Source organism: Strongylocentrotus purpuratus, unplaced genomic scaffold (assembly GCF_000002235.5).
Source record: "Strongylocentrotus purpuratus isolate Spur 01 unplaced genomic scaffold, Spur_5.0 spur5_scaffold_8, whole genome shotgun sequence".
NCBI classification, from domain to species: domain Eukaryota; kingdom Metazoa; phylum Echinodermata; class Echinoidea; order Camarodonta; family Strongylocentrotidae; genus Strongylocentrotus; species Strongylocentrotus purpuratus.
The window spans coordinates 32,510-58,401 of NW_022145614.1; the positions used below are offsets into that span (position 1 = coordinate 32,510).

The following is a 25,892-nucleotide window of genomic DNA, read 5'->3' on the forward strand; positions in this document are numbered from 1 at the left end:
AACTTAGAACTGTGTGACTTTTCAGAGAGTCAAGGTCATCGTGACGTCATCCAGGCGCCATTTTGTGAAAATCAACTTATGATCATATCTTCATAACGGAAAGAAATTTTTCATTCATATTTACCACGATTAAGATCAATATCCGTCCGGTCAATTTCAGGCCAATAAACGTGCGCAAATGCGCGCGTGCGCGTTCATCCGCGCGTTTACGTGCGCGCAAAAATTTAAAATGCTCTAAATCATCCCAAAATTTTTTTGCATACGTCTCAGGCCATTTTGAGCATTTGGAGAATTTATTGATTCCAATTTATTGATTGCCAAAAAATAACAATTTTTTAGACTATGTAATCGGTCAAATTTGTTGGGGTTTAAGGAAACAAGCACCCGAGTGTTTCAAGTGCGCCCCTGAATGTACAAGGGGGTCTAATACAAAACTATAGATCACCAGGAAAATTACCGTAGGGCGTAAAAATGAAATATTACCCTATAGCCTATCACAACGAATGAGACAGGGGAGCCTTTACACGAGGGAGGAAACTCGAGCCTATGGCTCCCCCACCATTTGCGCATTTTTGTGTCTCTGCAAAGGCTGCCATAAGAACGTGCCCCTTGCATCCCCATATTCGCCACTGCTAAGTCCCATTATTATGGACATTCGGGGGACTGGTGTAGGACGAAAATAGCTTGAGCGAGGAGGTGTATTTAACGTTGTATGTAAATCATGTAAATCCATAGTGTATGTTTCTTTGTAAAATTGTGATTGCTTGTAATATGCACGGCCATGCTAAAGAACAGCCACTGGCTGAAGTATGCCACCGTGCTAAAATAAAATAAACAAACAAACAAATTCTCATAAACACTCACATTCACACTATATACACACTCCCATCCTGACCATACAAAAGTTCTAGATACCCTTGCTGAGGTCTGCTCTCCCATCCCTGGACTTCTCCTGTGTCATGAAGTGTTGGGTATTTCAAAATGTAAACAAAACAACAAAAAGAACACCCTCCCGACCTTCACACATGAGAGCAAAATACGTTCATGAATTAAAATATTGAACACCATCTGATCTGAATTGCCATGTCATGTTTGCTACAAAACCTTATCACTATCTAATATACATTTATGCATTTTAAAAAGGTGTTACAAGTGAAAGGAAGCATAAAATGTAAAATGTGAGCAGACGATGAGATTCCGGACCATTCAACAGGTAGAAAATTAAGACAAATGGAAAAGTGTAAATGGTGATTCATTCATGCATTCATCAGGTCTATTAAATACGGAATTGAGCTGTTTCTATAGCGGTTCCTTTTACAATGAAATTGACGATACTTAGTATATTCTACATCATTGTCAACACCATATATGATTGAATAACAGATGTCTCATTTTGATTCATTTAAGTAATACATATTTTGTATTATTCATCATTTTATAGTAGATAGTTTAAAATCTTCGTATTTGATGTTATTCAGCCCAACCTGTTTGATATACATTTGAAAGTTGGATATTACACACATGAGTGTTGGCTCAGTCAGTAGAGCGTCCGCCTCATAACCGGGACGTCGTGGATTCGAACCCCGGCCGCGTCATACCAAAAGACGTTAAAAGATGGGAGTTGTTGCTACCTTGTTTGGCGTTCAGCAATATTAGGGATAGAGCAACGTCGATCTGGCGCTGCTCAGTGGCTGCCGGGCTCACGATCAATTGGGCAAAAAGAATTTCCGTTTCGGTTATTAAAATTTGGAGTGGACTATTAGGCTATTATTATTATTATTATGATGTAACTCACTTGTAACTCACTTGATCCAGGATTATTCAGTCTTTATACTGTTGTATTTTTATATGGCACAACATAAAAGTATGATTTACTATTAAAGAATATGGGGTTATCACATTATCAGCCATGCATCAAGTCTTTCGTCTTCTTTGTGCATGACTGATCGTCAACAAAATGGAGTAAAGTCTTTTGTCAACTCTGTTTGTTGCTACTGCAGGCAGCCAGTTAAAATGAACTCGTTTAATCAATTTATGGAAATGCAAGCATAACTTTAAACAAATAGAACTTTGTTAGTCCTGGCTCATTTTTCCTGATTGAGGTGTCATAAGAAAGGGCAGAAATTGAACTTTCTGGAAATGTTATTTTCTCTTTGAAAATCAGATACCGCCCGCCAAATGACTTTTTTGGTTTCCTCTCTTCAAATTGTTTTTAATCAATCATGCGTGAAATATGCATCATATGAGTTGTATCAAATGAAAGAAGAGGATCTAAGCTTTACAACTATGTGTCATTTATTTAATTATAATTGTGATTAAGTTATGACAGACATCGATAAATCTACCAGGTAATTATTAATTACTTAATTACTTAATTCAGTCTACACTTTTTTAATGAGTACTCGTTAAGCTTAGCATACAGGTTAAACCCATTAACCCTAATAAGGCCGGGGGCCATTATGCCCCCCCCCCCCTCCACGATTTTTCAATTGCTCGGGAACGCATATGGATGGCGCCCCGCCGCTCGCTGACTTTTTTCTATCGTGTCTTGCGCAACTTTTAAAAGAGTTGTTTTGAAAATCGTATCTACGGTTACAAGGTCACGTGACCTTTTGTCTTTGCATGGCAGCCCGAAAATCGCTCATTTTCGTGATTTGTGTACAAAACATATGGAAAAGTCATTGTTCCTAAAAACAGATCAAACATGGGTTATTTGGTCTTGTTTAAAGTTTAGGTGGTTGTTATGGGAGTCAAAATAGTTGAATTGTAGTAAGAAATGAAATAAAACAACAAAAACAATGAAATACATAAGAAATTATCATAACAATGAAATACATAAGAAATTATCAAAACAATGAAATACATAAGAAATTATCAAAACAAGGGATAACATAAGGAATTAACCGGCTCTTCCAAATATTTTTGTTGTATTATTATTCATAATGGTCTAATGAATATATGTAGTGAAAAAGAGTGCTTAAATATGAATAATATATTATTTATGGGTAAAAATGTTATTGTTATGACTTTATTTGCATAAATTACCATAAATATGCAAATGAGTGAATTTTTAAAAAAATTGAAATTATCATATTATTCTATACACTTCACTTGACATGCGTGCAAATTTCCGCGGCGATCTTGAAGGGGGTTTTATAATGCCATATTTTTAACTAATACACAAAACACTAATATGAAGTCGGTAACGTATGTAAGACATGATTTGACAGTCCCTACACAGAACACTTCTAGGCTACTATCTATTTACTTGATAAGTTTCGCCTTGATCCCAGGACAAGAGCTTTTTCCAACTCATTCTCATTAGGTCTGGTCCAAAGTTGAGGTGTCCTAATTCCATGCGACGAATGCTGCACCTAGCAAAGACAGGGTGGAAGTATTCTTAATATCAGACATGTTAGTAGTACTCTTTTAAACATGTAGCCACAGTCCATGAGCCTGGCAAAAATATATGAAAAATCAATATTTTTCAACTGTGTCTGCCGATAGGGCGAGTAAAAAAACGGCACTGTTTTAAAAAGGAAACTGCAAGAAAAAATGATTTTGTGACATCTACAGGAAGAATAATTATTTCCCCGTTTTTCTCAGTTATGTCTGAGCTTACTTTTGTTTTCACTCTCTTATTATTCTTACAGCTGACTAGTATATAAGCAACGTTTGCAAATGGGAGAAAATACACCTAGCTGATGAGGTGTGTATAGAAGTCTCCAAGACAATTAGACGCTGGATGGACTGGAGACGCCAGGAGGCAATTACATCAAATTGTTGTTGAGATTATGGGATGATGCCTGGGGCCCGGGATCAAAGGCAAATTCAAACATTACTTTTAAAATCAAATTTGTTGATTAGAAATGAAACATGTATTATCGTTCAAAAAAAAATGTTGATAAAGGATAACAAAAATTAAAATCACAGTGTCAAAAATACAAACAGCAGAGTGCAAATATCAAAATTTCAATTAACATAAATAGCAAAAGAAGCTAAATGGCAGAGACGGAACTTGGCAAAGGGGGGGGGGGGGGGCTTATATCAAAAGGATGCGGTGCGGCGCGGTGTGGTGCGTCCAAAGCACCCTTTCGACTTTCGAGGAAAGCCCCCCCCCCCCCCTCCCCGCATGTCTAGAAAGGGGGCGTTGGGAACGGAGTACCGCCCTAACGCACCCTTTCGGGATAAGCGGGGGGGAGCTTTTGATTGATTTAATTATTATAAACGCCTGTTCTGCATTACTAGGTAAAGGCTAGTTTAAATTTTTGAACGGCGGTACTCCGTTCTGAAAGCGGGGTAATGTCGCTTTTCATAAGGACCGCTATAGGGGAGTTTACAGATACAATCTGCGCATGGGCAAATAAAGGTCATTTGTACCAAAATGGTAAAACCCACAGAGATGAATACTGGATATGCGCTCATGAAAGTTATGTAACATTATTCATTTATGCACCAACGGTACATTCTATGATACGCAGGTGGAAGTATTCTTTTCAAAAGGGCAAACAAAAGGTATTCATGAAGCACATCTAGGACTTTGGCAGTTATTATTCTAAGATGCTCAAAGTGGAACTTCTCCATGTGTAAAAGATCTGTGGATATTTGGGGTCATTTGTACCATGTGCTATCTGTAAACTCCCTTATTCATAAGGACCGCTATACATAAGGACCGCTATTCATAAGGACCGCTATACGTAAGGACCGCTATTCATAAGGACAGCTATTCTTAAGGACCGCTATTCATTATTTGAGAAAAGGGTCATCATTCATAAGGACCGCTTTTCATAATCTAAGAAGAGGATCGGTATTCATAATATGAGAAGAGGGTCGCTAATCATAATTCAAAATCTGGGTCGTTATTCATAAGGGTCCCTATTCATTGTACTAGAAAAGGGTCGCTATTCATAATACGAGAAGATTTTTTTTTCTCTTTTCCTCATACGAGGCACTTTATTACTTTATATCATTTTAACAACATTTCATATAGAGTTTAATTACAATATATATATATATACACAATCAACAAACTGATATAATAAAATAGGGGAAACATAAGGAAAGTGGAAGGGAAAGATCAAGGCATGAATATAAATGCGTTAAAGGTTCAACTAAGAAAGATTCATCTTGATATTATTTATTAATTGTTCTTGGTTTCTGTATTGCCAATTGACATCAAACATAAAATCGCTTTTGAAAGTCATCCAAATTGAATGACTATTGAAGGATTTACTTCTAAGATGATTAAGTATATACACCTTATAAATTGCATATTGTGCGTAAACAATTAGTACATTCATGAGCAGAAACTCCGGGTCTTCAATGTTGAAACCAATTAATATGATCTTTTCTCCTAACTCAATATCTTTTTGGAACAAGTTCGTTACCAGATGAAGAATTTTTTGCCAAAAGACTGCGGCTTGGCGACATTTTAGCAAAATGTGTATAAACGATTCTGATTCATTGCAATATGTACAAAGCATATCAGAAGTAATTTTCCACTTGTAAAGATTATCTTTGAAGGGTAAAACTTTATGAAGCAGTTTGAAATTAAATTGTCTTACTCTGTTGTCTTTGATCTTTTTTAATTTAAAATCTAAAACATGACTCCACTCAAAATTGATTGGTAGTTGCAGTATTTCCTGCCAAAACAATGACACCGGAGGATTTTCTTTTTTGAACTCATTCAAAAGAATATAAAAGTGTTTGCTTTCATGAGACTTAATTTAATCAAGTCGCATTTCGATATATAAAACATTCCTTCAACAACTTCTGTTGCAATTGGATTAAAATTGGTATTTCTTATTTGTTCTACCCATACTTTTGGAAAAGCCCTTTTTAGTTTTGAAAGTTTGAAGCTATCTAATAAAGAACTTGTACCCAAACGTTCGAAGAGAGTGTTGCATGACACCCATTGACCGTTTTCAAATACATCACTTAATACGAGAAGATGGTCGCTATTCATAATACGGAGATGTGTCGCTATTCATAATACGACAAGAGGGTATCTATTCTTAACACGACGAGAGGGTCGCTATTCATAATGCGAAATTAGTGTCGCTATTCATTAGGGTCATAATTCATAAGGGTCATTATTTATAATCGAAGAAGAGGGTCGCTATTCATAATACGAGAAAAGCCTGAGAGTCGCTATCCATAAAATGAGAAGAGGGTCTCTATTCATAATGCACTTTACCCCGGTCCCAAAATAAACAAATCCTCTGTACGGCCATGCATTATGGCTGAAGGCATGGGCACACAGAAAGAAAAAAATATTTTGGGGACGGGCGGGGGGGGGGAGGAATTCAATGAATTATTGATAATTTGTTGGATTTTTTATTACATTTTTTTATTTGTGGGAACTGCCCCCTACCCTAGCCCCCGCTGCGTATAGTCATGGTTCAGTGGCAAAGCAATGGCCTCGTAACTGTGAGGCCCCAGGATCAAAACCGTGTCGATGTGCTATATAAGTGCCCTTTCGTGGGGCATTAATCCTCATTACTGTCATTTATGACTTAAGGACGTAGGTCCCATAGTTGATAAGCATATTAGCATACACATGCTTTAGCAGTTACGCAAAACAAACACTGGCAAATTATAATTCAATAAAATCTGAGAATGTTTACTATTATCTAGATCTCTTTGGAATAAATCATTGTCATAATAATTCCATGAATTGGGGTAAAAAAAAATATTCCAACGTTATGAGCGACAGTGTAAGTATACAAATAAAAATGAAAATGTACAAACCAAGATATTACTATCCACCCCCTTTCCCCATCGGCCAGTATTTTTTCCAAACAGCGTTTAATTTAACTTTTTACTTATAAACATATATATTTAAGCGTAAGAAATATTAATATTATCTGTTATTTAAAATATAATAAAACTCAAACAATAAAATTGCATTTTATAAAATTATTATTTATATTGCACTTGATTTGAATACAGAGAAAGACATATTTTGTACGTTCATAGGTAGCTGATTCCAAGATTTAATGCTTCAATAACATAAGCTCCTTTTCTTGAATTCATATGTGGTTTCGGCAGTCCTAAGGTTTTATGAGCATTTCTCAAGCTATGGTGATATTCTTTAATAACAAAGTACTTTTTAAACCCACCAGATATCATTTCATGAACAATTTTATAAAAAATATATAAAACATGTTTGTCTCTCCGTTGTGATAGATATTCTGTTTTCAAAGAAAGAAATAAATCTCGGCTAGGGAACCTCCATTCAACTTGGAGTACCACCGAAGTGTCCTATTCTGTAGCTTTTGCAAACTTTCTAAACTACCTTTCCCGGCATTCCCCCAAGTTGCACTACAGTAATCAAACTTACATTGAATTACGGATTTAAAAAATATGAGTGCAGTTTGCTGTGTAACATATGGTCTAAGTCTTTTCAACTAATACATAATCTTGTAATACCTTCTTACTTAGATATTCAATAACTATTACAGTGGGTTACACGTTTGAGAGAAACATTTTGTATGTATACAACTGGTATATACAATATTTTTTAGCCGTTTCTTCGTTCCAATAAAAAAGTAGGTCACATTTGTTCACATTTCAAGCAAGTGTGTTCCTTCTTAACCAAATATCAATAAGTAATAAGTCTGCATTTAATGATTCCGTAAGAGTTTGATGATTTGCACTAGCGTAATATAGACACGTATCATCAGCATATACAAATATTTGTTTTTTGAGACATAAAGGCACATCATTAATAAAGATAAATAACTACGTGAATTGGAATAAATTCCATTTACACAAGTATATTGAATGCGATTGGCTAAGTAGCTTCTACACCACTGTAATGACGATACATTCAAGCCAATAAATCGTTGCTTATTCAAAAGAATTGAGTGGTCAACTGTATGAAAGGCCTTTTTTAGTCAAGGGTCACTACTCCTACAAGATTACCTTTATCTAAACTACCAAGCCCGTCTTCCGTGACGTTAAATAGAGGTGTCATTGTAAAGTGTCTTGGTCGAAAACCTGATTGATTGCAACTTATAAATCCGTTGTGATCCATTTAAGCGTAAAGTTCATCAAATACCAATTGTTCATCAATTTTAGCTATCGCCGAGAGAATCGATATTGGTTTTTAAATTTGTCATATCAGACTTTTTCCCGATTTTAAAACTGGAATAACACGAGACATTTTCGATTGCAGAGGAACAAAACCTTGCTCTAAAAACATATAACTATGATCACTATGATAATCAGTAGGGGACAGGGTGGTGGGGCAAGATTTCCCACAAGGAGGACAAATTACGATAGGATTATATGTGTGTTCAGTTTTACTTCTTTTTTTCGTCACCACTGGAGCGGGGGATGTCTCTATATATTTATGAAAGATAAAAGGTAAAATATACCTTTTTTTAATAAAAAAAATCAGGGTCATATGTCGCCCCCCCCCCCAGAAAAAAGTCTTCGCCACAGCCGTTGGGTATGTCCTCCATCCAATATTTTCCTTTGTTATTAGCATTTTGTTTATTACTACGGCCTATTTATTTTTTATGAAAAGCGACCCTCATCCCAGGTTCAAGATAATTTATTGTCTGATTTAAAAAATACAGAAATTCGTCCACTACTGGCGAGTGACAATCACGTATACATGCAACATAAACAATATATAAAAACATTCGAGGATACAAAGAAAATACAACAATAACAATAATAGCAATAATAGCAATAAAAAACTGACATGTATTCCGTATTATGAATAGCGACACTCAATTCATATTTTGAATAGCGACCCTCATTTCGTAATATGAATAGCGACCTTCTTCTCCTATTATGAATAGCGACCTTCATCTCATATTATGAATAGCGACCCTTATTTAGTATTATGAGTAGCGACCCTCTCCTCGTATTATAAATAGACACCCTCATTTCGTCCTATGAATAGCGACCCTCTTCTCCTATTATGAATAGCGACCCTCTTCTCGTTATATGAATAGAGACCATCATTTCGTATTATGAATAGCGGTCCTTACGAGTAGTGACCCCCAATGTAAATTATGTTTTGCGCCCCTTCCTTTTGTTTATAAATAGCGACCCTCCTGTTGTTTTAAGAATAGCGGTCCTTATGAGTAATGACTCTCAAGTAAATTATGAATAGCGACCCTTATTTCACATTATGAATACCGATCCTTAGGAATTACGTTTCCTATTTCTTTATGAATGTTGACCCTCTAATTCTATTATGAATAGCGGTCCTTCAGGTATGGAACTTGCACGTTATAAATAGTGGTCTTTACAAATAGCGGTCCTTATGAATAGCGGTCCTTAAGTGACTCTCACACTCTGCCGTGTAGGCCTACCGTGTGCCACCGTGCGCGAAAATGTCTGCGGACGGTGGAGAACGGCGAATTGACAAATGACAAATTGACAAATTTGAATATCTTGGTATTTTTATTGATTGTGAATTATAATGGAATGTACACGCTGATGAATTATGTAAAAAGGTTGGAAAAAATGATTAGTTTCTTAGGAAGGTTGCGTAACTATGTTAATGAGAGGTTAAAACTTGTATATTATGCCGCAATAATGCCATTTTGGTTATGGTGACGTGTTATGGCATTCGGGCGCTAAGTCTCAAGTAGACATGTTACAAAATTACAGAACAGGGCAGGTAGAATTATTCTTGAATATAAATTATCTGAACATAAACCAATTAGTGAAATTCATGATATTTTAAATTGGGATATGTTAGAAAATAGACAAGTTAGGCACAGTTATACTTTGATGTATAAAATATTTCACGATTTGGCACCTGTATATTTGAAAGAGAAGTTTATTGTTAAGACTACTAACTATGCCCTTAGTAGTACTAATTTAGTTTTGCCTAAACCGAAAACACAGAATTGTAAGCGTACGTTTCTGTATCGCTGAAGTAAATTGTATAATGGATTGTCTATGCACATTCGACAATCAAGAAGTTTGGCTATGTTTAAAAAAGAAATAAAAAGTTTAGTTTGAAATGTTATGACAGAGATAATATACCTTCGAGGACTTGGGAAGGGGTAGCGGGAGGGGTTGGCAGTATCGAGAGGGTGGTTGGGGGTGATGAGGTTAGGGGGATCGATAAGGGGGGGGTAGTGTATTGGTAAATTACTATGATTTTTATAAAAATTGATATTGTATGTAAATTAATATGATTTTTCCTTTTGGACCCCATGAAAGAACAGGACCATTTTGAAAATGGTTCTGAAATGGGCTATCCAACCGTTTGTCTATACTTTACACATTTACTTACTTTCTTATCGTTTGAAATGTGTTTTATATGTATGTTTTTTTAATTTGTATGTATATATGTATTTCGGAAATAAAATCAACAAACAATAAGTAAATAATTGAATAACACAAATGTCAAACAGAAATTATTTCTGGAATATGGAATTGCTCTATGCTATCATTCTCCGTTAGGATAATGTAAAGCGAAAAGCTAGCGAAACATTTTGTCACTATATGACAAAAAGGGTGTTTCAAAACTCTCTTCAACATATAGCACATTAACAAGAATATTTAAGCCATGCGATATGTCAGATTAGTGAGATCAAAAAGATAATGTGATGAATATTTAGAGCTGTGTCGTCTAAGGAAGAACTATTAAAGAATGTAATTTGTAAAGGCTAAAAAATAAGAGATGAAAAATATTCAATATTTCACAGTGGAATAAGCGATAAGATGCTGTCAGTTAGCTGGCCCTTTAACTGGATATTAAATATTCCCTTTAATTTGTATTTTGATGTTAGACAGAAACGACAATAAGCTTAAAGGGTTGAGTTAATGACTTGTCGAAAGACATTAAGATGTCAAGTGCTGTCCAGTATTAAAATTTCAAGAAAGTTCTTACCTCATCTCGTGGATTATTGACACCAAGATTATTGCGAAGGCGTTGGATCCTGTCACTTTCACATATGACCTGGGAATTTTTTGGCCATGGCCTGAAATCTATAAATCATGAGAAAGAACAATGGTTTACTGATGTCCTTAATCGATCAACTTTCTTTTAAATTAAGCTGAGTTGGAATGAAATTAATTGGTTCTTTAAAAGGAGCATGGGTTGCAGGCAGGGTACCATAGGGACAAATATTCAAGCTGATAGCGAAGCGCGCGAGCAAAAGTTTGTTAACTTGCTATGTATATAATTATATATATATTTCATTCATTCAAGTACACATCTATTTTTCCAAATTGTTTGCATGGTGGAATATATACGTGGAAAATAATGTAATAGTGTATAAGGCAGTGGTAGAAAGTGAAGGACGAAGGGGATGTATCACGTCACCACTGGATTATATAAGGCAGTGGTAGAAAGAGAAGGATGGAGGGAATGTATCACGTCACCACTGGAGTGTATAAGGCAGTGGTAGAAAGTGAAGGACGAAGGGGATGTATCACGTCACCACTGGATTATATAAGGCAGTGGTAGAAAGAGAAGGATGGAGGGAATGTATCACGTCACCACTGGAGTGTATAAGGCAGTGGTAGAAAGTGAAGGACGAAGGGGATGTATCACGTCACCACTGGATTATATAAGGCAGTGGTAGAAAGCGAAGGATGGAGGGAATGTATCACGTCACCACTGGAGTATATAAGGCAGTGGTAGAAAGTGAAGGACGAAGGGAATGTATCACGTCACCACTGGATTATATAAGGCAGTGGTAGAAAGTGAAGGATGAAGGGAATGTATCACGTCACCACAGGAGTATATAAGGCGGTGATAGAGAGTGAATACTGGCCTCTTTTTTGTGGTTAAAAGCATGCATAATGCCTGGGATCTATGGAGTCATATTTACATAATTTCAAGGAAATGCTAGTAAATTGTATTTGTACTATTAAAGGTATAGTACTTTACCATAGCATATGGCCTTTTTGTGTGTGGTCAAAAGCATGCATAATGCCTCTGATCTAAGCGGGGTCTATTTGACTTGTTGCGCCTCAGTAATATCTTTTAAGTTCTTACCATTTTTATATCAGTTACATTTTGCATAATGCCAATTAAATACTATGGGAATTATAATCAATTTGAAATCCCTGTTTTCACGAGTTTACCTAAAGTGGCTGCAAGGCAAAAGCATGAATAATTCCTGAGAGCTTTCCACATTTTGAAACTTGATTAACCTTGCCCAAAGTATACATTGGATAAAACGTAAAAAGAATTATCTCAATTTCTCAATTTTGCGAGATATCCAAATTAACGATGCCGAAAAAACACTTTGTTGTGGTATAAATTTCATTTCGATATAAAAATGGTTATATTCGGGCGCCTAACTACTACCCAAATCATGTTCGCAATACATGCTGTTCTTTTCTCAAAATTGTTACCATGCATTTTCAGTGGAAAAAAGGGATATGTGTACACTTATAACAAATACACACTCACACACACGCGCGCACACACACACAATTTTGAAATCTTAATTTACTTATTGCTTGTTAAAACATGTCCACTTACCTTGTACTCGTAAATGCAATATCATATTCATGAAGATTACAGCCATGCAAAGAAAAAGTAGTCTATAGATCAATCTAATGCGTTCCATCGTGGTACACTTCAAGAAGAACACAACAATCTGTAAACCTTAGAGATTAGAGTTATAGCGCCAGCGTCCTCCACTTCTGTGAATTAAGTCAATCCAAATTATTTCTCAAGATATATCCGTGCTAGTTTGTTTTAGATCAATAGTCGGAGCTTGACTGATCGACAAAGACGATTGAACAGGAAAAGAGTTTTTTTTATAATATCGCTTTGATACGAACAGTGCGAAATCCGATAAACTCACTGATGAACGCAGCAAGCACACACAATTTCAGTATCCTTACTTGTCTTAGCTTAAAAGTTTGTGGTAACAAGGGGAATTATAGCTCCGTCTGTGAACGTTTCATACCGATGTGTATGTTTCTATGTCCGCAGAGCCCACTGAATGCCCACTAATATGGGCGGCTAAAGGGGCCAATATCAACAGTCACAAAAACAAACAAAGATGCATTCAAACAAACAAAGAAGCATACAAACAAACAAAGGACAGAGCAAAATAGACAAAGTACCCAGAAGAAAGGACCAATTAACAAAGAATAAATCAAAGGTCAGAGCAAAATAGACAAAGTACAGGTCAGAAGAAACAGAGGGCGTTATGGTTTACGGTAAGCAAATAGACATCAGGCACGAAAACGAGAAAGGACAAACTCAAACAGACATCACATCATCTACGAACTGACCCTCAAAGGACAACAGAGGGCGTTTTGGTTTACGGTAAGCAAATAGACATCAAGCACGAAAACGAGAAAGAACAAACTCAAAAGGACATCACATCATCTACGAACTGACCCTCAAAGGACAACAGAGGGCGTTTTGGTTTACGGTAAGCAAATAGACATCAAGCACGAAAACGAGAAAGGACAAACTCAAAAGGACATCACATCATCTACGAACTGACCCTCAAAGGACAACAGAGGGCGTTTGGGTTTACGGTAAGCAAATAGACATCAGGAACGAAAACGAGAAAGGATAAACTCAAACAGACATCACATCATCGTACGAACTGACCCTCAAAGGACAACAGAGGGCTTAGGCTCGCAAGATGCGTATGTATTTCATTTAAAGACCGTCAATGCTGGGCCAGAAGGGATTAGACCACACAGCGATAACGAGGTCACTGACAGGTGGCTATCTCTTTAACTCAGCTCTCAACTAACATAAGAAAAGAGGGTGGGGGACCAAAAGGCACCGATTGGGGAAGTTTTCTATATAGAGGAACAGTGGCGTACGCAGGATTTTTTCAAGGGGGGGGGGGGTTGGTAAAAAATACACATATAATACACACATAACAAAAACTCAAGGGGGGGGGTTAACCCCCCCAAACACCCCCCCCCCCCCCCCCCCCCCCCCCCCCCCGCGTACGCGCCTGTAGAGGGAGCAAGTCAGGGGCGGATCCAGGATTTGCCGGTAGGGGGGCCTAAAATGTGAAAATCGCGCAGACCAAAATCTCGCTCAGTGGGGGGGGGGGGGGGGGGGGTAGTGATTTTAATTTTTTTTCTTCTCGTATTTGTCCTCGAAAATGTGAAAATTGAGCCTACCGATATCTCGCTCAGTGGGGGGGAGGGGTAGTATGCATAATTTTTTTTTGGTATTTGACCCCGAAAAAAAAACAAAAAACAGGGGGGGGCCGGACCCGTCGGCCCCCTCCCCCCCCCCCCCCCTTGGATCCGCGCCTGGAGCAAGTACCTACAACATTACAAGTCGGACAGTGGGGCTTTAATCAATGATTATCCATCCAATTGCATAGACCATTTTGCCCAATTAAGACTGGGGCCAAATTTCCCTGTTGATTAATCATTATCGCTTCGTCTTCGATTATATTTTTTTATTGTGATTGTCAGTCACTCGTTTATTTTTTTTTATTTTTTTTTTTGGGGGGGGGGGGTCATTTGCCGGCGCTAATTCAGTAAGGTATTCAAAATATAGCCTACTAAAACAGACCCCAAATTTCGGTGAATAAATAATCAAATGTCCAAATAAAGATAATGATTTAAAAGGCGTTATGTTCCTTACCTGTTTCGTGTCAATTTTGTTGTATTTTGGGGAGTATTTTTTGGAAAAACATTGATTTTAGTATGCACTTTTTCAAAAGTTTCACGCCAAACTGCTGCACAATACAAATGCATAATGATGGTGGATTGCGTTCGGGCGCGCGCCTGTGTGAAGTTATCTACCGTAATGAGGATGTGGGACAGAAGAAAATAGTTGCCAATTTAAGTATATTGAAAATGTATCAAATAAAATGGAATGGTCTTGATTACAGAGTGGTCTTATTCGTTATTACTATGTTGATGGGGGAGACAGAGAGAAGGAAAAAGGGGGAAGAGAATATAAAAGGAAAGAAAGAAGAGGAAGAAGAATAAGAAGAAAAGAGGGAACCCCCCCCCCCCCCTCCCCGCCAAAAAATAAAGAAGAGAGAAGGGAGGGAAATGAAAGGGAGGGATACTGTTATTCACATTATATATTTAAAAAACCGAATAAAACAGAGAATGAAAAAAATTAGTTCTCGACTGATTGCCATTTCAATAAAACAAAATAAAGCATGGGGGTGGAAAAGTTTTACGTAAAACGGACTGGTTTTGATTACAGAGTGGTTTCATTCATTATCAGAATGTTGGTGTGGGAGGGGGGGGTCTGCTCGCTATTCACAAGGACCGCTATTTATTATAGGAGAAGAGGGTCACTATAAGGACCTTTATTCATAATACGAAATGAGGGTCTCTGTTCATAATAGGAGCAGAGGGTCGCTATTGATAATATGGAAAGGGAAATATTGGATGTAAAACACCCCCACGGCTATGGCGTAGCTGAGGGGAGGGGCGACACAAGGCCCTGAATAATTGTCTTTGTTTTTAAGTAGGTATATTATACCTTCTATCTTTGATAATTTTATAGAGACATCCCCTGCTTGACTTGGAGATGAAAAAGTCGAGGGTTCGTATCCCGACACGGCACTAATATCCTTTGGCAAGATATTAACCTGCACTTGCTACTCTCCACCCGGTGTTAAATGGGTACCAGGTAGGATGCGACAGTCATTGTTGGTCATACAGTTTTTAAGCGTCATGTAACGCCTGGCTGGAATGCTGCCCAGGACAGGCGCACCGGAAGCAGTTTGGAATTGGGGGGGGGTGGGGGTGGTGGGGGCGATCCCCCCCAGAAACGCGGGCCAAAAACAAAAAACAAAAAAGAGAGGAGAAAAAAGGAAGAGGACGTAGGAAACAAAAGGAGCAGACGAAGAAATTTTTTGAAATTCAGACAAGACAGTATCACGAATCGTCTTCTTTCTCTTTAATAATTTAATGAAACCTTAAAGCTTCCGCACGGGAGGTAGGGGGGGGGCAACTGAATTCAGACTAGGATAAAGAGTCGAGAACGGTACGTCGGATTGTCTTCTTTCTCTAATAATTCTATGAAACGTCAAAGCTTTCGCGCTTTGCGGAGGAGGGAGGGGAAAAACTCGCCCCTCCCTGCACCCACCCCCCTATTACGTCACTGCTGGTCAATATTTGGCTCGCATAATTTCAAATTTGGCCCCTAGGGAAAGAAGACGATCATTGTGCCGTTCTCGACTGTTAATTCTTGTCTGAATTGAGTTTCCCCCCTCCCGCTCGAAGCGTTGAAGCTTTTAAGTTTCATTAAATAATGAGAATAAGAAGACGATTCGTTGTACCGTTCTCGACTCTTAATATTTGTCGGAACTCAGTTCCCCCCTCCTGCACGGTTGTACCGTTCTCGACACTTAATCCTTGATTAAATTCATTTCTCTCCCCCCCCCCCCCCTCCCGCGCGAAAGCTTTGACGTTTCATAGAATAATTATTAGAAAAAGAAGACAACTCCAGGTACCGTTCTAGACTCTTAATCTTAGTCTGAATTCAGTTGCCCCCCTCCCTCCCTCCCGCGCGAAGTGCGGAAGCTTTGAGGTTGCATTAAATTATTACAGAGAAAGAAGGCGATTCGTAATACTTGTCTGAATTTCAAAAGTGTTCTTTATCTGCTCCTTTTTTTTGGCCGGCGTTTTGGGGGAACCGCCCCCACCGCCCCCGGAAGCTCAGGGTTTTTAGGCATTTGATGACGGTCACATGATCATCTAAGGGCCCGCCTCAGGGCCCTAGGCGGAATCAAGAGGGCAGAGCCCCCAGAAGCTGAGGGGTTTTAGTCTTTTTTAATCACGGTCAGATGAGCATTTTTTGATACCTCATTATTTTGTGACTCTGGCAGTTAAACTATTCTTTTCCTTTCTTTTTCTTTCTTTCTTTTCTTTCCCTTTTTCTTTCCTTTCCCTCTCTTTTTTCCCTCCCCCTTTTCTCTTTTTTCCCGACGGCAGCGCAATTTTACCGGCAATATCCTGAAAGGGGGGTGATAGGGGGTGCCAGGGGCGGATCTAGCTTTTTGCTAAGGGGGGGGTTGACCAAAATAATGACGATGCGGAGCATCGTGCACGAGCCGCGAAGCGGCGAGCCGATTTTTTTTGGGGGTGTTTATTTGAACCCCGTAAGTGATGTTTTCCTGGCATCTATTAACACAATGGAGACCATAAAAAGCAGTGCATGATAACGTCTTTTTAAATCAAGTAACAGTTTAATACACAGTTATATCCAGAGTTATCATGTGTTTGGTTAAGTTACCAGATGAGTTGAATATCTTCTCACAATATTTGCACTTGAAAGGGTTCCTCTCCAGAGTGCGTTCTTTTTTCTTTTTTTTTTTCTTTTTTTGGGCCGCCCAAGGGGGGGTTTAAACCCCCTAAACCCCCCCCCCGTAGATCCGCGCCTGGGTGCAAGGGCCATTTGCCCCCCCCCCCCCCCGATCCACAACTTGTTGGCAGGAAAATTGCAATTGATATCCCCCTTCTTTTCTTTTCTTCTTCCTCTATTTTTATTACCCTTTATCTGCTCTTTTCCTTTTTTCTATCCATTTCCTTCCTTTTCTCCTATTTTTGTTTATGGGGCGGGGGGAGGCAAGAGCCCTTTGCCCCCCACCCGTTTCCCTCTTTTCTTCTTATTCTTCTTCCTCTTCTTTCTTTCCTTTTATATTCTCTTTCCCTTCTCTCTCTCTCTCTCATTTAATTTTTGACGGGGGGGGGGAGGAGGAGGCAAGAGCCCTTCGCCCCCGTTTCCCTCTTTTATACTTAAATATACTTAAATTGGCAACTATTATCTTCTGTCCCAGATCCTCATTACGGTAGATAACTTCACACAGGCGCGCGCCCGCACGCAATCCACCATCATGATGCATTTGTATTGTGCAGCGGTTTGGCGTGAAACTTTTGAAAAAGTGCATACTAAAATCAATGTTTTTCCGAAAAATACTCCCCCAAATACAACAAAATTGACACGAAACAGGTAAGGAACATAACGCCTTTTAAATCATTATCTTTATTTGGACATTTGATTATTTATTCACCGAAATTTGGGGTCTGTTTTAGTAGGCTATATTTTGGATACCTTACTGAATTAGCGCCGGCAAATGACCCCCCCCCCCCCCCCAAAAAAAAAAAAAAAAAAAAAACAAGTGACTGACATTCACAATAAAAAAAGATAATCGAAGACGAAGCGATAATGATTAATCAACAGGGCATTTTGGCCCCAGTCTTAATTGGGCAAAATGGTCTATGCAATTGGATGGATAATCATTGATTAAAGCCCCACTGTCCTACTTGTAATGTTGTAGCTACTTGCTCCCTCTACAGGCGCGTACGCGGGGGGGGGGGGGGGGTGTTTGGGGGGTTAACCCCCCCCCCCCTTGAGTTTTTGTTATGTGTGTATTATATGTGTATTTTTTACCAAACCCCCCCCCCCCTTGAAAAAATCCTGCGTACGCCACTGTTCCTCTATATAGAAAACTTCCCCAATCGGTGCCTTTTGGTCCCCCACCCTCTTTTTCTTATGTTAGTTGAGAGCTGAGTTAAAGAGATAGCCACCTGTCAGTGACCTCGTTATCGCTGTGTGGTCTAATCCCTTCTGGCCCAGTATTGACGGTCTTTAAATGAAATACATACGCATCTGTTATTACTTGCGAGCCTTAGCCCTCTGTTGTCCTTTGAGGGTCAGTTCGTACGATGATGTGATGTCTGTTTGAGTTTGTCCTTTCTCGTTTTCGTTCCTGATGTCTATTTGCTTACCGTAAACCAAAACGCCCTCTGTTGTCCTTTGAGGGTCAGTTCGTAGATGATGTGATGTCCTTTTGAGTTTGTCCTTTCTCGTTTTCGTGCTTGATGTCTATTTGCTTACCGTAAACCAAAACGCCCTCTGTTGTCCTTTGAGGGTCAGTTCGTAGGTGATGTGATGTCATTTTGAGTTTGTCCTTTTTCGTTTTCATGCTTGATGTCTATTTGCTTACCGTAAACCAAAACGCCCTCTGTTGTCCTTTGAGGGTCAGTTCGTAGATGATGTGATGTCCTTTTGAGTTTGTCCTTTCTCGTTTTCGTGCTTGATGTCTATTTGCTTACCGTAAACCAAAACGCCCTCTGTTGTCCTTTGAGGGTCAGTTCATAGATGATGTGATGTCTGTTTGAGTTTGTCCTTTCTCGTTTTCGTGCCTGATGTCTATTTGCTTACCGTAAACCATAACGCCCTCTGTTTCTTCTGACCTGTACTTTGTCTATTTTGCTCTGACCTTTGATTTATTCTTTGTTAATTGGTCCTTTCTTCTGGGTACTTTGTCTATTTTGCTCTGTCCTTTGTTTGTATGCTTCTTTGTTTGTTTGTATGCATCTTTGTTTGTTTTTGTGACTGTTGATATTGGCCCCTTTAGCCGCCCATAGTTAAGTCTTAGCGTGTGAGGATATTATTAATGCTTATAGTAAATTCATCCACTTTTTTAAGAAAGCAAATGAAAATAATTGTTTATCAAAAAGAAGAATGAATAACAAATATCAAGTACGTAAGCCATGGAAAACAAATTCTGTATTGAAATGTATACATAAAACAGATTGGATGTACAAAAGATTTTGTAAAAACAGAAATCAATCAACAGAAAAAATATTTAAAACTTATCGCAATAAATTAAATTCTATTTTGAAAAGGGCTAAAATACAATGCTTTTGCAACTTGTTGCAGAAAAAAAGGAGTAATCTTTCTAAATAAAGGAAGATTATTAAAGATGTACTTGGCAAAAAAAAATACATATATATATATTATAAGTTACCCTATTAAAGATGATATTAAAATAACTGACAACCAAATCATCGTTGTGGAATTTTATTCATTTTTTTCCAATATTGCTCAAACTTCTACTGATCATTTTTCAAACCATTGCCATAACTCCATACTTTTTAGCCCTACAAATGAAACTGAAAGTATTCAAGTTGTTAAAACCCATATCCGCCGATCTACGGGATTTCCCGTAGAAGCCGCGAATGATGCAATCACCGAAGTACGGAAAATTCCGTAGTCTTGCCGCCAGAATAACATCATTGAAATGGATTTTGTTTAACACTGTGAACTCTGACCCAGTGGCGGATCCAGGGGGGGGGGGGGGGCCCGGGGGGCCCGGGCCCCCCCCCCCCCCCCTTGAGGAAAAAATCATGTAAAATCACGTGATTTTTATGATTTTGGGGGCCCGGGCCCCCCCCCCCCCCCCTCCTTGAGAAAAAAATCATGTGAAATCACGTGATTTTTATGATTTTGTGGGGTTGGCCCCCCCCCCCCCCCTGGCGCTCAAGGGGGGGGGGGTGCAAATTGAATTTTTTTTGAGGATAAAAAAAAAAAAAATGTGCTCACTACCCCCCCCCCCCCCCCCCCCCCCCCCCCCCCCCCCCCCCCCCCCCCCCTGACCGAATTTTTGGCCGGCGCGTTTTTCAAAATTTTCGGGAGCAAAAAAAAAAAAAAGTTGGGCCCCCTCCCCTAAGAAATCCTGGATCCGCGCCTGCTCTGACCTGCTATCCTACAGTGCTGTACGAGTTTGTCGTTGTATATAAAGCCACAGTGTTATCTACCGAAGTCTAGAAAGCAGGCGCGCCGGAAGCAGTTTGGGATTGGGGGGGGGAGGCAAACATTCCAGGGGGCTCACCTTCCAGGGGCAGTGGCGTAATGAGCAAAAACGTTTGGAAGGGAGGGGGGAAGGAAAAATCTGCTAACCACCACTCTTACACGTTACATGCAGGCCCCGTGGAACATTTTTCAAAGTGGAGTGTCAAGGGGCTGAGCCCCCGGAAGCTCAGAGTTTTTAGGCATTAAATTACGGTCAGATAAGCATATTTAGATACCTAATATGTGACACTGGCAGGTCACTAATTGGCGGGGAGTCCAGGGGGCAGAGCCCCCTGAAGCTCAGGGGTTTTAGGTATTCAATTACGGTCAGATGCGCATTCAGGGGCCGCCTTAGGGCCCTTGGTGGGGTCCGGGGGCGGAGCCCCCGTAAGCTCTTGGGCTTCAGGCATTGAATTACGGTCAGATAAGCATATTTTGATACCTCATTTGTAACATTGGTAGGTCACTTATTTTTCCTCTCTCTTTTTCTTACTTTTTCTCTATAACATAATTTTTCAAAAAGTGAGGGGGAGGCTCGAGCCGCCGAGCCCAGCCGTTCTGCAGGACCTGACAAGATGGCTTCTAAATGAGCATATATTTCGCCCGACTGTAAATTTCGGAATTTCTAATTTTCTAACAAACGCATTACAAATGTATGACTTACACAAAAATTGAAGAAAAAAATACCGGAAAATCGTGTCATTTCAGCAACATTTGTAAATCACTGGTATCGAATAATAAATTACCCCCCCCCCCCCCCGTTCAGGGGCTCATGTCTTCTCACCCTATAACAAAAAAACACACACGCTTTCCCATCCTCTTCATAATATTTCAACGATTTGCGCGTATCGCTAATATAAAAACCTCCATTGATAAATATAGGTAGCATATGCGGAATGTTTAGGAAATTTAATTCATGTTAACTTTCTTTTTCTTTGAATGGAATTTAATATGTGATTTAATTCAGGTTTGTATTATTGTTATGTTCTGTTGGCTTAAAAATACAAACCATCTTTACTCCTTTACTGCTTATCTTCTTTTTTGGGGAAGGGGGGCGTTTTTTTTTTTTTTTTTTTTTTTTTTTTTTGTGGGGGGGCAAAAATGCGTTTTGCCCCCCCCCCCATTTTGGGGGTTGGGGGCAAGTGCCCCTCTCTCCCCCCCCCCCCCTGTCACCCACTTCCGGCGCCAATGCTAGAAAGCTTAAACATTGTTTGATAAATGTGCAATTGTTTCACATATTTCGGTACCGATCCCTTCGTTACCAGAGCGACTATGAATGCACGCTTACATCGCCGCGTTATATTTTGGGCAGGATTTCTTGGGGGGGGGGCCCAAATTTGAATTTTTGCAAGCCAAATTTGTGTACGTTATGGTGACCAGCAGTGACATAATAAGCAAAAGTGTTTGGGTGGCAGACAAAAAATAAGCATCACCCCATTCGCTTACATGCAGGCCCCGCTGATCTTTTTTCAAAGTGGGTGGGGGAGGCTAAAGTATTTACTATCAGGTAGAGCGTAGCGTAAATTGGCGTGGGGTCTAAAGGCAAAGCCCCGGCGAGGGTAAACGGGCAGAGCCCCCGGAAGCTTAGGGGTGTGGGCATTTAATTACGGTCAGATGAGCATATTTTGATACCTTATTCTTGACACTGGCAGGTTATTAATTGGCGTAGGGTCAAGGGGGCTGAGCCCCCTGAAACTCAGGGATTTGAGTCATTTTATTACGGTCAGATAAGTAGCCTTGAAAGTGTCGCAATATATCATGTGTGGGTGAGCTTGAAATTTAATGGTATAGGTTTAAATGAGACTATATAGCCTTTACACTGTTTCATTAATGAGGTATATCTCCAATAAAATCAAACTGAGTGATGTTATCGAAGAACTTAACGATATCAATTTTCCATTCTCCTAAATAAGCCTGGGAAACTTTAAAATTGCATTAAAATTTGAATTCATTGTCAGTGAAAATGTAATACAATACAGTGGCGGATCCAAGGGGGGCGAAACGGCCGCCCCCCCCCCCTATTGACGGCGCCAAAAAAAAAGAGGAGGAAAAAAAAGAGGAGGAAAAGAAAAGAAAAAGAAAGGAGAAGAGAAAAGTATAGAGAAGAAAGAGAGAGAGAGAGAGAAAGAGAAAAGAGAAAGAAGAGAGAAGCCGGGTGAGAAAGGAAGAAAGACAAGGAAATGGCACTTAGTGACAGTAACGACGAAAACGGGAAAAACTGGGGGGGGGGGGTATGTGCGTCTGAAATGCGCGCGCATGGAGGCGGGGGGCGTTATTTTGTTATGCGGCACAGATTGGGGCATGGTGCGTGTTGAGCCTATGGAAGTACGTTCTTTCCCTTCTGAATAGTGTCTGCACGTTCGCTAGCGCATTAGCGCTGCGAAGAAGTTTTAATATCCATCGCGAACTATGTGTTTAGATAACATTCCTCTTCGTTTAAGTAAATTAAGTTTTATTGACTAATTATCGTGATGTTCTCCTTATTGACGTGCTGCCTCCTCTTCAGATTTCCAATTGCATTTTAATTGTTGATGTAATGATTTTCCATACGGTAGTGGATTACATGTAACACTATTAAAAATAGACCTCTACTACTTGATTACATAGTTTGCAAGGGTGGACCCTTGCATTCTGTGTCGTCCTTAGCATGTCATGAAATGATCTCTTTTCATTTCCATATAGGAGTGTATATGATCAGTCTATCCAAACTATGTAATCGCAGATCTCTCCATGAGATGTTAAGGACGGGACAAAATGCAAGGGGGAACCCTTGCATTCTGTGTCGTCCTTAACATGTCATGAAATGATCTCTTTTCATTTCTATATAGGAGTGTAGGATCTGTCTATCCAAACTATGAAATCGCAGATCATACCATGAGATGTTAAGAATGGGACAAAATGCAAGGGGGGCCCTTGCATTCTGTGATTACATAGTTTGTAAGGGGGACCCTTGCATTCTGTGTCGTCCTTAACATGTCATGAAATGATCTCTTTTCATTTCTATATAGGAGTGTAGGATCAGTCTATCCAAACTATGTAATCGCAGATCATTCCATGAGATGTTAAGAACGGGACAAAATGCAAGGGGGGACCCTTGCATTCTGTGTCGTCCTTAACATGTCATGAAATGATCTCTTTTCATTTCTATATAGGAGTGTAGGATCAGTCTATCCAAACTATGAAATCGCAGATCATTCCATAAGATGTTGAGGACGGGACAAAATGCAAGGGGGGACCCTTGCATTCTTGGATTACATAGTTTGCAAGGGGGACCCTTGCATTCTTTGTCGTCCTTAACATGTCATGAAATGATCTCTTTTCATTTATATAGGAGTGTATGATCAGTCTATCCAAACTATGTAATCGCAGATCATTCCATGAGATGTTAAGGACGGGACAAAATGCAAGGGGGGACCCTTGCATTCTGTGTCGTCCTTTTCATGTCATGAAATGACCCCTTTTATTTCTGTATAGGAGTGTACGATTAGTCTATCCAAACTATGAAATCGCAGATCATTCCATGAGGTGTTAAGGACGGGACAAAATGCAAGGGGTGACCCTTGCATTCTGTGATTACATAGTTTGCAAGGGTGGACCCTTGCATTCTGTGTCGTCCTTAGCATGTCATAAAATGATCTCTTTTCATTTCTATATAGGAGTGTATGATCAGTCTATCCAAACTATGTACTCGCAGATCATTCCATGAGATGTTAAGGACGGGACTAAATGCAAGGTGGTACCCTTGCATTCTGTGATTACATAGTTTGCAAGGGGGGACCCTTGCATTCTGTGTCGTCCTTAGCATGTCATGAAATGATCTCTTTTCATTCTCTGTCCAGTAGTGCCGTGTTTGTGCCATCGAACTGGATCGACCAAATCAATTGATTCATAATACATATATATATATATATATATACTTAGATTTGGTCTATACCTCCGTACAGTGCTCAATGCTTATGGGCAGAGCAAAATATATATTGGACAAGGCAGACTAATGGAGCATGGTTGCAACTCCGAGTTTCACGCCTTGCGAGCGATCATCAGGCAACTGATAGCATGATTACTCTACAATCTACAATACGTTCAAAATAAGGAATACAATACAATACAAAACAATAAGATTTACTCATGGGTGAAGGGGCTATTGTGATTGTTCAGGTACTGCGATGGAATTTTAAACATGGGAGGGGGTATCGCAAAATAGTCTCCACCAAGGTGCTAGTACATAAATATATATATATTTAATTAAGTATAGTCTCTTTTGAAGTTGCAGAGGTAGAATTTGTTTTCGTGGCGGCATTTGGAGATGAGTTCTGGTCTTTTGTTCAGGAGTGTCTGTTTCTCGGCGTTGATGATGGCAAGCTTCTCAGTTAGGCACAGGTTGCATTTCTTCGTTTCGCTGGAGTACGCCTGGGCCTTGCTGGAGATCGACCACTCGATGGTGAATGGGGTGCTTTGGTGTTTGAGTTGCCAGATGTGTTTAGAGAGTTCTGTGCTGTTTTTTGTGCTTCTCATGTCGGAAGGACTGTAGATGGTTGCCGTACCTCAGCTTGAACGGGGGCTCGGTGAGTCCAATATATTGCTTAGGGCTTTCTGGGCCGGAGACTTTTGCACTGTAGATGATACTGCCGGCCTGGCAGTTTCCTTGTAGGGGGCACACATTCTTTTTCCGGCAGTTGCAGGTTTTCGGCTTGGTGTGGTCGTCCGTGGATGAAACCTGCTTGTTGTGCGCCTTGATGATGCTGGCGACATTCGGCATGCAACTGTAGCTGACTTTGAGCGTGTTCCTGTTGAATATCTTGTTGAATTTTGATTTCTTTGGGAAGTGCTTATCAACAAGCCTCAGGAACGATCTGCCGATGTTGGTTGTGACGTTTTTGCTGAATGGAGGGTTGAACCAGATGATGTTTCGTTTCCGGTTTTGCTTTCTCCTTGTCGGGCGCTCCTTCGTGTAGGTGAGGGTTTCAGCAAATTCACTGGCTTTTAGGGCATCGTTGTAGGCAGGGGAAGCTTCGTTGAAAGTCTCTTCATCGCATGAGATGTCTGCTATTCGGCGGCTTATTGATGCTGGGAGATTCTTGATGATGGATGGTGGGTGGTTGGATAGCTTGTGGATGTACATTGGGCAGTCATTCGGCTTCCTGTAAGGGTTGTACTTGCCATATATCACTCAGGTTGAAGGTGATGTCGAGGAAGTTGGTGATTTTTAGGTTGCAAACGATTGTGATGTTTAGGCCAAGTTTTTGGAATGTTCTCGTTATGCTTTTCCTAATTCGATCGACTCTGCTTCCGGAGATGCTCTTGAAGACTGCTAGCCCATCGTCTCTGTAAAGCCCGATTCCATCTTTGCCATAGTCCTTCG

At 39.7% G+C, this 25,892-nt stretch overlaps 1 protein-coding gene across 1 annotated transcript in view; it reads right to left on the reverse strand.

Moving 5' to 3' along the window:
• The window catches only part of LOC105441386 (alpha-1,3-mannosyl-glycoprotein 4-beta-N-acetylglucosaminyltransferase B-like), a 37,488-nt gene extending 11,836 nt beyond the window's left edge, over window positions 1-25,652 (reverse strand). Inside the window, exons 1-4 of the mRNA XM_030975127.1 lie at window positions 25,075-25,652; window positions 24,829-24,983; window positions 10,868-10,965; window positions 3,269-3,374 (exon numbers count right to left, since the gene is read on the reverse strand). Of these exons, the coding sequence (XP_030830987.1) occupies window positions 3,269-3,374; window positions 10,868-10,965; window positions 24,829-24,983; window positions 25,075-25,652 (937 nt within the window). The remainder of the gene's footprint in view (window positions 1-3,268; window positions 3,375-10,867; window positions 10,966-24,828; window positions 24,984-25,074) is intronic.
• Window positions 25,653-25,892: the final 240 nt, after the last annotated feature.